At 40.7% G+C, this 13,140-nt stretch overlaps 1 protein-coding gene across 8 annotated transcripts in view; it reads left to right on the top strand.

Moving 5' to 3' along the window:
* rgs3a (regulator of G protein signaling 3a) overlaps positions 1-13,140 on the top strand; it is a 133,287-nt gene that overhangs the window by 70,759 nt on the left and 49,388 nt on the right. For all 8 annotated transcript variants that reach the window (XM_069513464.1, XM_069513463.1, XM_020081849.2 and 5 more), the window contains one exon: positions 5,871-6,008. In XM_069513464.1, the coding sequence (XP_069369565.1) occupies positions 5,871-6,008 (138 nt within the window). The remainder of the gene's footprint in view (positions 1-5,870; positions 6,009-13,140) is intronic.

The following is a 13,140-nucleotide window of genomic DNA, read 5'->3' as shown; positions in this document are numbered from 1 at the left end:
CCACAATTGCACGGATATAAATTGAGCCGAAGAAAAAAATGAGGACATGTTTAAAACCTAAAATAACAGAAAAAGAGTTAAAATGACTTTCACATCTAATGACACTTAGTGTAGAGTCAACCAGCTGCTAATGCTCCCCTCTTGTTTAAATGTCTCTTGGGTGGAAGGAGCCATAAACCCATTGATACAGTAATTTGTCCAAAGCCATAAGATGGCAATGGTGTGCTCTTGATTATGTAGGACTATGAGATAATAAGAAAGTGACGTGCTGGTAGTTTGATCCGTTACTAATTCGGCTGTGAGAGAGTGACATGTCACGATAGCATGTTCAGCAGCCGTGTACATAACTAACAGGGTGTGATTGTGATGCTGCTTGGTTGGACAGTGTATAGGGACTTAGAATAACCCACTGATCTCTGAGGAGCATGGTATGAATCATGTGAATACTTACATATATAAACTGTACTTATATATTTCACCATTCATTTAAATGATAACATCATCGTTATCATTAACCTGTAAAACCAAGGTGGCATTATGTCTTTTATTGCCCTCTAGAGATTACCTTTTCCACAGCCTGTGTGAGGATAGTAATGGATATGTGTCCTCATTTTAGTGTACTGATCCTCTGTGGTGTGCACACTTGATTTAGAGCTTTCTTCGCTCTTCAGTGTTTTACTTACCGGCTCTTTCTATCCATACTTTTAAAGGTGAGCCTTATCTGCCTCCAGTGTTTACTCTCAAAACACAAACGTGTGTACATGAACAAACTTCCAGACTGAAGTCTATCCCAAGGGCAGAGCTACATTTCCATCTGGTTAATCAAAGCTGAGATTGCGCTGGAGTTGGGGTGAGGCTAAGGAGGAGAGAGGGGTGCAGGTTCGGTTGGAACAGAAGGGTGGGATTTATAGCTCATGGCAAAACTCTAGTGGAAATTCAATTTGAGAGCAACAACTTCTTCCATGCAAAGTTTGATGACCTAGAAAAAATGTGTTGTTTTATACCTGGATTCAGGTTTTAATGAGGTCCCAAAAAATATCCAAAAGTGTTAGATGAGAAGATTGAATTTGCTATTTGCTACGGCTATAGCCTGCAGCTGATAATCATAGTTTGACATCAGTGGTATTTTAAGGGGCAAAGGGGACAGGAGGCACTATATCTAACAAAACTTATACGAAAACCACATCAATGCATCCTTCAAACAATTCTTGAAATTCGAAAGAAAGTGCATACAGTTGCAATTGCAGTTCCCTGTACGTAGCTGATCGTGTAGTTTAAGGGCGTTCTGACAAAGGTTTTGTTGTTGTGGATCAACAACATCAGCTTGTTTTGGGGGCCACGCTCAGCTCGAGGCCCCAGGCAGTTGCTTGCTTCGCTCACCTTGTTGCAACACCCCTCTGCTTAAACCTGGGGGAAAAGCCAATAATTGAGCTTTCCCAAAACATTGAATTTTTGTTCTGCATATGTGATCTTTGCCACTTAAAAGCAAAACATATATAACAGTCAGGTTAGTATTACCAGGAAGTGAGAAAAAACAATTCCTGAATGTGACTTCCCTCACTTGCATTGCATACTTAAGCTGTCATTGAAAGCATGCTAACCTGTGCAGTAGCAGCCTAGGTGAGCTGTGTTGACAGCAGTCGAGTCTGAAAACTCATCTGCCAGATGGCTCAGGGGGGAGGGCTTCAACCAGGGAGCACTTTAATCAATCTGATTAAGGGGAAATGCTGCCTGTATTTTTAGCCACTGGCAGGCTAGTGGCCATTCATTGAATTTTCTTTCATTAGGACTCATGTTTATCTCTTGGATGGCTGCATTTATAAACAGGGGAGTTAGAGTAAAGCATCCATTTGCTATTGTAGCTAATCCGGATATTAAGGTGATCATTTTAGGAATAAGATGAATAGTCACTCCATTATCCCAATAATAAAGGCTTCATTCAGGACCTGACTCTGTTGCGCAAACTTACAAATTCCAATGTTTGTGGGACGCTGCCCAGAAGCTGTTTACTGCCAATAAGCAACATGAACTTAACGAAAAAATCTCTCAAGATTTACCACCGAAGACTTGAGGAGATTCCAGTAAATTCCTCTCAAACTCAAAGCAGCCCAGATGATAAATATTATTTGGTCCAGACACGGATACAATGTTATTTTATTTGGTGGCTTCGACCCAAAATGAGAGACGCGTCAGACAAGTGAAGTACTACTTGAAAGTGGGAGACAGCTGTCCTGTAAAATAAATTGCAGTGCCAACGTTATAGAGCGCTCCAGCTGGCTCCAGATGATTCCTGTGTAAAACATGTGGTCTGTGGCCAGCTGTCGACAGTTGACTCATTTCCTGGCACGATTTATTATTTTAACTGATGTCATGCAATGATCTGCGAGTCACTGTCGGGGTAACAATCTTGAATACTAATGCAGAGTTAAAAGCCACAGCGCACAAGTCCAGTAATGGGGGCGAAAAGAGAAAGTGAAATTGATAGCCGATACAAATAAATCATCATTAGTATTCCCCTGGCAGAGCATGGTGTTATTCTATGTCTGTCATCTGTTACTTCCCCCGTTTCTCTCCTTCCACAGGACAAAATGTGCATGACGTCATTAAGTGGTGTACAGTATCGTGTGCACTGTGTACCTCATATTTACACACAGAGACTATGTCAACACTCACACTTCCTCCCTTTGACAGATCAGGGATGTAAACGCTCTGGTAACTCTGAGACCAACGACTCACGATAACTCACAAAGCGGCGAAAAGAGTCCCGGCCTGCTGCTCTTCTGTTTTTTTACAACTGAATGTGCTTAACTTAAGTGATAAGTTCAGACTGGTGCTGTGTACAGATTTAAGAGACTTGCTAGTTGTGTGAGTGTGTCTGTTTATGTGTGTTTGTGTGTAGGGGGATGCAGGTGCATGCTTTCCCCTGGGACTCTGAAGTGAACTCTGTAGCAGATGTGTTTTCTCTGAGTTGGGGCAGCAGGGAGTTGTGTGGAAAAACCTGGCCATATGAGGCAATGTTTGCTGGAAAGCCTCTGTAACTTTTGCAGGATTATTTATTCCAAATGATAATTAAAGAAGACAGAGGAAGAGTGCATCACATATCATTCATGTGCAAATGTCCATGTATGTGTGTAAATGGGCTGCGTTTATAAAGTGCTTTTCTAGCTCTAACGACCACTCACAACGCTGAACAGTACGGTTTCCATTCAGCCGTTCAAACACAGATTTGCGCAGGGCTTCTATATCTGGCCCTTTGCCTTATCAGCTACACATCTCATTTACACGCTGCCATGAGCAATTTGGCCGTCAGTGTTTTGCTCAAGGACACTTTGGCAATGTGGACCGGACAAGCCGGTAATCCAACCCGCCTTCCCTTAGATTAGTGGACGAACCACTCAACCTCCTGAGCTGTAGCCGTGTGTCTGTGTTTTCCTGTTGGGTTGCATGTGCATAAACAGGTCGCACATGATTGAAGGTTTGTTGGCTTGGGATGCGACCATGTGTCAACTTGGAGCTCGTGCACACCTTCATTTTAGATGTGCATAAGCAGTGTCGCTTTGCCGTCTCCAGGCAACCAGGACTCATCATATAGATTAGCTAATCTGTGGAATATGATGTCATCCCTAATGTGACATCTCAAAAAAAGAGCTTGTTGTTTATATTGAAGTTATTGTGTATGTGTGTGTATATATGTGTTCCAAGTATTAAGGCCTTTGCTTCATCCTTCATTTTCAGTCCAAATGATGGATATCAAGGAACATCCGCATTGATTTCTGTCCACTCTGAAAAAGACTGTATTTCATCATCTCTTGGTGCAATAGAAAACAGTCAGGCTCAATTTCATAAATGCTTTCGCTACCTAACCTGCTTCTCTTGCTTGTTTTTTTCTCCGTATTTCTGTACTTTTGACTTGAAAATGACTCTTTATTGTGGTTTCTTACTGTACCTCATGATTTTTATTTATTTGTGTATTTGTATTCTGGAGGTGTTGGCAGGTTATTGTATTGTATTATAATGTACTTCATAATGCTGCACATCACCACTCTGCTTTGTATGCAGTGCCTTCGATTCTGTGTCAAAGCAAAGCAAACTTGTTGCTGTTACTGATGTGAGCTTCAAATGCCTTTTTACCCTGCGTTAGCATCACTAACAATGACAAGGCTTTAACCACCAAACACTTTGCGCCAGTGGACTCTACAACAGCAGCATTCCCATCTTCAACAGGACATTGAATGACATTAAAAGTGACATATATTCAAAGAGACGGCAGCCCATGAGGCCATGCAAAAGTCCATGCAGCCAGGAATCAGGCAAATAAGCTAGCAACATGATTCACCACTGACCAGGGCAGCAAGTGTCAAGAAAGACCCTGAGGGCTTCAGTCGATCTCTGTCGTCTTGCACAAAATGGAAAAATCCTATTTATATCCTGACTCGGGCCCAAAAATGTCAGCGCACAAATGTTTCTCCACCGACACTGCCGGAGGCAGAACAACGGTAGGTAGGTGGAAATGATCAAATTGGAAATAGAGGAGGTATAGAAAAAAACATACGTGAGAACAATACATAACATAATAATGATGTAATGGAGACATTTCTTCAACTAAACAAACCTCATATTAAGATATTCATTGTGATTTAACACAAAAGGAGGTAGTTGTGTCAAGTTTATTTATACTGGACGTTTCTTATGAAAAGCATGGACTCAAAACATGACTAAACACATCTTATCTATATGTAATAAAAGTAGGATAAATATAAGATGAAAACATTTAAAATGGTGAATCATAACATTATAATAGTAATGCAGCACATAAAAAAATTGTACTTATCTCATTAACCTCGGAAGCTGTTTCCAAATTAGCGTTTAAAGCACAAATCAACATGAGATAAATCGTTTTTTTATCAACAGCATATTGCTGGAGTCGTAACCAAACACAAACGAGGACATTAATCGATCAATCAGATTTAATCTGATCCGTCACTGAGGTCAAACACAGATAACAGGATGTCCTGGAGAGTCAGCTCAGGGGTATTTATACTCTTTTCAATAAGAGGCCATTTGACCAACTCTAATTTAACCACTGGCTGTCAGATATTTATTCCAATGCATTTCCCAGCTGGGGCGTATTGATTTGTTCTCTTTCAGGAGTACCATCTTGCCATTAGTCACGCACTGTAATTATTTTGCCAGCGTATCAAAATCTGTGTGAAGTGGAGACCGGCTCTTATCTAATTTCACTAATGCTAGCGTTTTGATGCCCACGGGGCTGCACCACTTTACAGTGTGTGGTGTCGGGAAAACAAAGTTCAGATGGCAGCTGTTTGTGCACATTAACACCAGTGCTGGTAGAAGGGCCCGTCTTTGTTATAGAGATCGTTTATTTCATTCCGCTGGACACACGCAGATGTGCTATCATGCTCGTTCACACACAGAAAGGTGTTAGACCTCTGATACGTGTGATGGATTACGTTCTTTTGTTTGGCATTATCGTCTCTGATGGCACTCATTGCCCTCTATCACTCACACACACACACACACACACACACACACACACACACACAGGTAGACGGACGCTGGTAGCTCCCGTCTCAGACCCTCATTAAACAGTTCCAGTAAAACAAGAGAAAAAATGTGTCATTTGCATTTTCCTCATTTCACACGTGCACATTTTCTATTGTAATCCTCTTATTTGTTTTCTCGTGCTCTTCTCGTCTTGAACCCTTATCCAAGGAGGAACTTCTTTATTTCTCTGACAGCAGATGCCTAATTGGCCGTTTTCTTTTCCTCCACCCCTCTTGCTCCTCACCCACTCTCTCTCTCTCTCACTCTCTGTCCGTCTCCCCTTCTCTCTTCCTGTATGTCTCTAGAAGTGTGACTGCCTGCTGAGCCTGGAAGCCTTTTCAGCAGACCAGAAGCGCCGTGTGTGTCAGTGCCTGAAGGACAACATTGACAAGCAGCTCCAGCTTCACAGGAGGGAGCCTTCTATTCCGCATCACTTTGAACAGGTAGGTCCACATGGTCACACTCTCACACACACACACATACGAGCATTTCCAATTCTGACCCTGTATACCACACACTCCCAAGCACACGCGCTGAGTCAGTAACATCTACCACTTTCCTGCAAACTCACACCATCATTATGATTTTCCACTTAAGTCATACTATTCCTTGGAGAGTTTTAATCCTGCTGTCTTTTTATCTGCTTGCATTTGAATAGCTGTCCTGCTTCAGTGCAGCTAAGTGCAATTTAAATCCTGCTCGGCTCGGTTCACTTAGAATGGAGGAGATATTTTCTTGCAAAAGCAGGTTTTGAACCAACTAGAATTCATCGTGATGAATGACATTGTGTTGACAGCTGTGATAAATCATGTTTGTTGTGATCATTTGAAAGGATAACCACACTAGATGGGAAAACACTGAGCACCAGGTGTTTTCTTCACCTGTGCTGTGGTGATACTATACAGTTGTATAGTTTCTTTCTTTATGTTCAGCTTGCATCTTGTAGTTTAAGAACTGATCAGGTTTTCTTTGTGGCTCAAATTTTTCTTGAGGGTAAATATACTTTAAATAAATAGTTTTGATATACTAGTGTTAGATATATATTTTTTAAAACATTGTACAAATTCTTCTCCTATTGAGAGTAAAATAGATCATAAATCACAGGAGCTTTGAGTCTGTGTGATTGACAGTTGGTACCTTTCGATGGGTGCAGGTGCAGGTGGGTGTACAGTGTCATCAAGCTCTCTTTCAGACTTGCCCCCCCCTCCTCCAAATATGGTTGCTTCTGGTTATATAAAAACGAGATAGAGCTTGCCAAAATGCAGAGGCTTAAACAGGAGTCTGCAGCAGGGTTGGGTAGACACACATTCTCATTTGATCCCTCCAGTGCAAAAATATTAATTAAACATATTTGATTTTCTTTTTACAATTCCCCTTTGTTGACCTGTGCTCTCTGAAGCCCTGGGATGAGTTTAATTGAGTCCTATGATGCAAAGAATATGACACGTTAAGTTGCAATGAATTGCTTCTGAAAGAGTCGAAACCAAATGTAATCACTGCTAGATAAAGTCATTACACCTTTACACCTCGGCCCTCAGTGTAGCACAATGGAGGTGCAGGGGGCTGTTTAAGATGAGCTGTAACTGATATTTAAGTGCTCACTGGGCTTTGAACGCATTGATTAAGAGGCTGACTGCTGGGGGAGCTGTGAAGATCACCATGGCCAATTTTGATAAATTCAAGCGTTACCTTGGGAAATATCATTTAAAATGATTTTATATTTTTTTATTCATATGTGGCATTCTTGCAAATGTTCAGATGAAAACAACCGTTAATGTCCTTGGATTATCATTTGAAGTTTGTAACGTTTTTATGATTCGCCTAATTTCCTTGATACAATTATCCATTTGTTCTCTTCTTTCATTCATAATGCTTTTTATGGCTCCACACTCCACCACTAATGTGAAAATGATATCTCAAGAATGCCCTGAGGGAATTTCTTTAAAGTTGGTACTAAAGTTCTGTTGGACTTGAGATTTTGGTGGTCAAAAGGGTAAAAGGTCAAGGGCACATTGATCTCCCTAAACACTGAGTTGGTCTTGTGATCTCTCAAGAATGCCTTGGTAGTATTTCTTCAAATTTGGTCATTGTGATCTCACAAAATCCTTTTTTACCATGAAAAAATCTTGAAACTGGACTGGTGGAAGCAAACAACCACAGAGTGGTAAATCTAACTTTTCGGTTCCTTCTTTCTGTACTTCTTTCATTTTTCATGGGCACCAGACAACCCATTTACTTTATCAATTTAAAAGATGTTCAACCCAATTTGCTTGTGATTGGCTGAGAGGTGATTAAAAGGACTAAATAGCGTAGTGTGTCGATGGCACACCTGTTGTACATTAGGGCTTCATTTCATCAGCACATGAAAGAGGGCGAGAGAGAGAGGGAGAGGAAGAAAAGCCGACAGTCTTTCATCCCTTCCTCGCTCTCTCTGATTGTGTGTGTATTCGTTTGTGTGTATTTTTACTCACATGGTTCATCTGAAAAGATTTGACCTTGATTACCCAGAAGTAAAAAGGACCTTGACCTTGCTTGAATTTGAATATTCTCCATTATCTTAATGACTTTCTCATGAACTCAACACATTCAACATTTAGACTGGGTTTGGAACATGACAGATAAACTTCCAAAGAATATTGTTTGTTGCTTTTATTGACTGTTTTCTCCCATGATCCTGCGTCAATTATGTGCCCCCAGCCGACTGAATGACCACATCACATGCACCGAAGTGCTCAATACGTTCAATAACAAAGCAGCTGGCCAGGCAGGTTAAGTCACGTTAGGTCAACACCATTTACACAAACACCGCTGACCATATCAAACTCCATTGATCAATGGATCATGGTAAAGCAACTGTTCTAACCCTTTTGCCCAGAGGTTATAGATTTTTGTAATTTGTAGCAAATTACACTTCTTAAAGCTTAATTTTTTTAATTTAAACAAATCTCTTCTAACATCAGCTGTTATGCCTCGTATCGACCCTGTTTACATCCTGAACTAACATGCGTCTTGGGAATGGAGTGGACAACCACTCGTTGCCATTTACACCTGTGTCCATATGTCGTCAAAGAGTCCAGCTGACAATGTGTTCAGATTTTGTTACTGCCTTCTTCGCTTCAACTAAAGATCCCTCATTACCGAGGTATCGATAGCTGTTGTCTTGATTTCTAAATGGAGATAAGTTTTATTGCCTTCCAGTCACATACATGAGTGTGCGTTGCCATGCTGTCAATAAAACAACCACCACTTCCTGCATTCATTTGTCTGTTAAGGTCCTTCACAGGGACCAACAAGATTAGCATTAGCATTTAACATACAAAGGATATGTGCATCCCAAACCACCTTGGCTAGTGAGTGAGATCAGATCAAAGCCTCATCTTAACAGGGTCATGTGAGGAGGTTCCTGTTGCAGACGGATCCTGTCCTGTTCAGACCTGGTACTAAATTGCCTCTTGAGTGCTCAGCTACAAGTTTACACCCTTTATTTCCACAGGTGTCGCCAGACAACTTTTGTTCTGGTCTCACTTCCCCGCTCGATATGTTAATAAATCTTTTCTGTGTTTGAAGCCCAAATGATGTTATTCAGATCGGTCCTTTGTCAATATTTTTGTGTTCATGTCAGGAGAGGTCGATTAAATCAATGTGCAGTGCGCAGTGAAATAAGATTTTACCCATTTGGGGGAAGAAAAAAAAATAGAAAATCAATATGCATTTATATTATGGTGGCTGCCACAAAAAAATCTATGTAAACGAAACACTTACTAAAATACTTTAGATTCATTGTGAATCTGTTGCGAGTCAGAGGAAGTCAGCTAAATATGCTGCAGCTCCTTCAATGTGGCCCAGGATGCATTTGTGTACACACAATGAAAAGAATGTGACCGCATGCTTCCCAGACCTCCTCTGAATGTGACGAATGTGCCGTATGGATCTTATCAATGCTATGGAGCCGCCAAGGGTTCAGAAAGGCCCTTGTTTTAGTACAATCTGGCATTTAATAAGTGTTGTAATAAATGCCACCAGGCGTTCCAGCATCCAGATGAAACATTTGAAATGTCTACAGAATCAAAATCACACATTTTCCTGTAGAGAGGAAAACACATTAAATTCCTGCAAAAGCTGATGATTCGTTTTTAGTGAAATTCTACATGCATGTCATCCCTATGTATACCTTCTTAATTGTAGTCATCAGAGGCATTGATACTCAACTCTTTATTAAATGCAAATCTTATTGTTGCCCTGAAGGCCAAGGGATTCATGCTTAATCATAAAATTTTTACATCTAGACAAATTAGTTCACTTTTGATTGCATTTCAGCTGAATACCTTAGAGGCAAATAGTTTGTATTCAGTCAACTCCAAATGTGTTTAATTACATGCAAATCATTGTCAAGAACGAAGAAGAGGAGATATAAATGGAAATGCCATTGTAGTATATTTCTGTTGTATGTGACCCTTTGGGTAATTTCCTGTTGGCATGTACAGACACATGTGGGCCAGTTTCTTCCATTAGTTCACATAAAAACAAGTTTAAAACCTTAATCCTTCTTAAGATGATGTCAATCATCTGCATAGCTGATGTAATATAAACCTTTTTAGTTTTAGATTTTGCAAATTATCCTTGTCTCAGTAAATCAACATAAATACAAATATTCCTCCACTTTAATAACTTCATTTCTGCCTCTTTGTTACCGCTGAGTCAACACTAGAACTTAATGGAGTGTATCATCGATGCTGGTGAGTAAAAACTGCAGAAAAAGAGCTTTAAAAAATTGCTGGTGGAATCACACATATCCTTTGTGTCAGAAACTACATTTGTCCTCTCATGCACAAAGCTGAGTAAATCCACACTTGGCTGAAGCCGGCACTTTGTACTCAAAAGCAATGTTCAAGTGTGCAGTGAGAGCCGACTCAACACACACACACACACACACACACACACACACACACACACACACACACACACACACACACACACACACACACTCTGTACGAATCACATCTGTTCAATTTCATTCATGTTTTCAGAGCAAATGTGGTTACCCCGCCACCGTGTTGATGTCAGCAGCAGCCTGACTTCCTCCGATCCACAAAAACACTTTGTTCGCTTCCGTTTGAAAAAATCTGGACATGAGCCGTTTTCGCTGGGAGATTATATAATTCTCCAGTCCCTCCGAGAGCGGAGCACGATGAGGTTTTGCCAGTATCAGCTTTGTGTGGAGCTTCGTTTAAAGACAGCAGATGGTAAACAGACGACTCCAGGCAAATATTTATGGTGACTCATCTTGAATAAATGAGGCCTCTGTCTCTGTCTCAAGACTCCATGGTAAGAATAACATTAGAATAGGTTATGGTGAAGGTAAAGAATGACAAAGTGGTCTATGACGAGGATGGGAGGTGGCTAAAGGGACGAGGTCATCAGATAAATAAGAGAAAACTGGCTGATCATCAGCTGATGTTATACTTCTTGGTGATTTAACGGTGGAGGATCCTGGACGATCGGCAAATACACTGAGGCAAGTGTTAGTTTTTTAAGGGCTAGAGAAAAACATCTTAAACATATATTTATTTAGCATTACTTTTATTTTGGGTGATTCAGAAACATTTGACCTCAAATCTTATACTTCAGATGAATGTATTATAATGTTTAAGAGTTTATTTCATGTACAGAAAGCTAACTTCTAAGCTTTTCCAAAATTACCCTCAACTACTACAAATACACACCATGGCATCGATTCCACGCAGTTTGTGATCACTTCATTTATTTTACATCACACAATGCCAAACTGTGGCATCACAATTTTTCAATGGTTGCGTGCATGGCAAATTCATATGAAGGGAAGCACAATGTGACTGTGCCTACAGCTGTCTTGGCCTTCAAAGTAAAAGCAGGAAAGTCGTATATTAATATACAATATATTCTGGTAGCAACTGCACAGTTAGGACCTTTAAGTCTAAGATCCTAAATAACGACTCGAACATTCAGTATAGAAACTTAATTTTAATTTACATTTGTTTCCATGTTTTTGTTCAAAAACAAACTCTTGCCACGTGGTCTGGTGTCCAACAGCTATTTAAGCTCTCCTTCCTTGCAAAGCTTCTGGCACATTCTTGCCTGGACAGCATCACCCACTAAGCTGTTGGAAAAAGAAATTTGTTCGGCTTCACACACACATGCACACACACTGCCTCGAATTTATGCAGGACTGACCATTTTGAAAACAACAGCCGCACTTTATCTTGGACAGTTAGCAGTCGATGAGCAATGCTGACACTACTTCTTTGAGGCAGAAGAACTATCGGCAGTAAAAAATTGCATTAATTTTCCACGTGAGTGCATACAAGCAATGAAAACAAGATGGCTGCTGCTTATGAACAAAGTGTATCTGTTGAGGTTTGGTTCGCAGGTCGTTCTATCCTCTTACTCTGGCTGCCTCATTTCACATTCATGAGAATCTGTTTGAGCTGGTCATAATACTGCATTTATGTTGGAGAGAGCAGTGACAAGGACCCTCTCTCACTCCCTCTCTGTCCCACTCTGTCGCTCGACGTGTCAAACTATTTAATACCGAAAGAATGAAAGGTCTGTCCTCTGCACTCGTCCATGTCCTTCCACTGCAGCATGCTGTCCATCCGTGAAACACGAAGCTCTGGACAGAAAGGAAGTGTCAGAGAATATGCATCTATTGAGCAGCATGTCTCACTACTGTGACACACTGCATTTAAAGCAGCAACACCAAATGATGTGACGTAGAATGCTCGGCTTCATTTTAGAATATATTAGAAAACAAAATATTTTTCTCCATTTTGACTGTAAAGATTTTCATTGGAGGAACCGCTTTACAGCATCATCTTGTCAGGATTTGATACTCTCTTTTTCAACAGAGTAATAAAACATGGCCCCAGTAATAGACAAAAAAGGCTTATTGTGCTACTAGAGGTCAAAAACTCTACAGAGAACTTTTATACCTGCAGTAGCAGATTTCGAGCCACTCAGAGGCAGCAGGAGGAAACTGAGTTTGGGTTTTGTCCACCTGGTGAATGTACTGTAAGCTTTGTCTTTGGTCTCCACCAGCTCCTGAGGGTAATATCTAGTTTGTTAGCTGTTTGATGATTAGCAGGTTGCTTACTTGCTTTTTTACTGTATTCTGGAAATGACACTGTGAGAGTAAAGTGAAACATTATAGCTGCAGGGTGGACAACCAAGCAATGAGTTGAGACTCCAAGAGAGAGGGAATTGTTAGGAAGGCAGCGGTGACAGTTGAGGAACTATGTTAAGAGTAGTTGCCCGGTGTTGGACAGCATGTTGTGACAGTGGCAGATGCAGTAGTTGGGATCCAAGCTTGGGGTTGGCAGGAGATGGAAGGACAGCTCCAACAGGAGACACTGAGACACTCAACAATGTGAGGAGAAAGCTAACAAGCTGGAAGGAGGAGGTGGGGATTTTTTGACATTTTATTTTCACTGGATGTGCAGTGAAGATATGACTGAGAGGGGCTGTCATCTCATCTTCAGTGGGGGATGATAGACATAATGAATAAGAACTTTTACTGTTGTTTATGATATAAAGAACTGA

Source organism: Paralichthys olivaceus, chromosome 18 (assembly GCF_024713975.1).
Source record: "Paralichthys olivaceus isolate ysfri-2021 chromosome 18, ASM2471397v2, whole genome shotgun sequence".
NCBI classification, from domain to species: domain Eukaryota; kingdom Metazoa; phylum Chordata; class Actinopteri; order Pleuronectiformes; family Paralichthyidae; genus Paralichthys; species Paralichthys olivaceus.
This window is presented reverse-complemented; position numbering and strand designations above follow the sequence as displayed.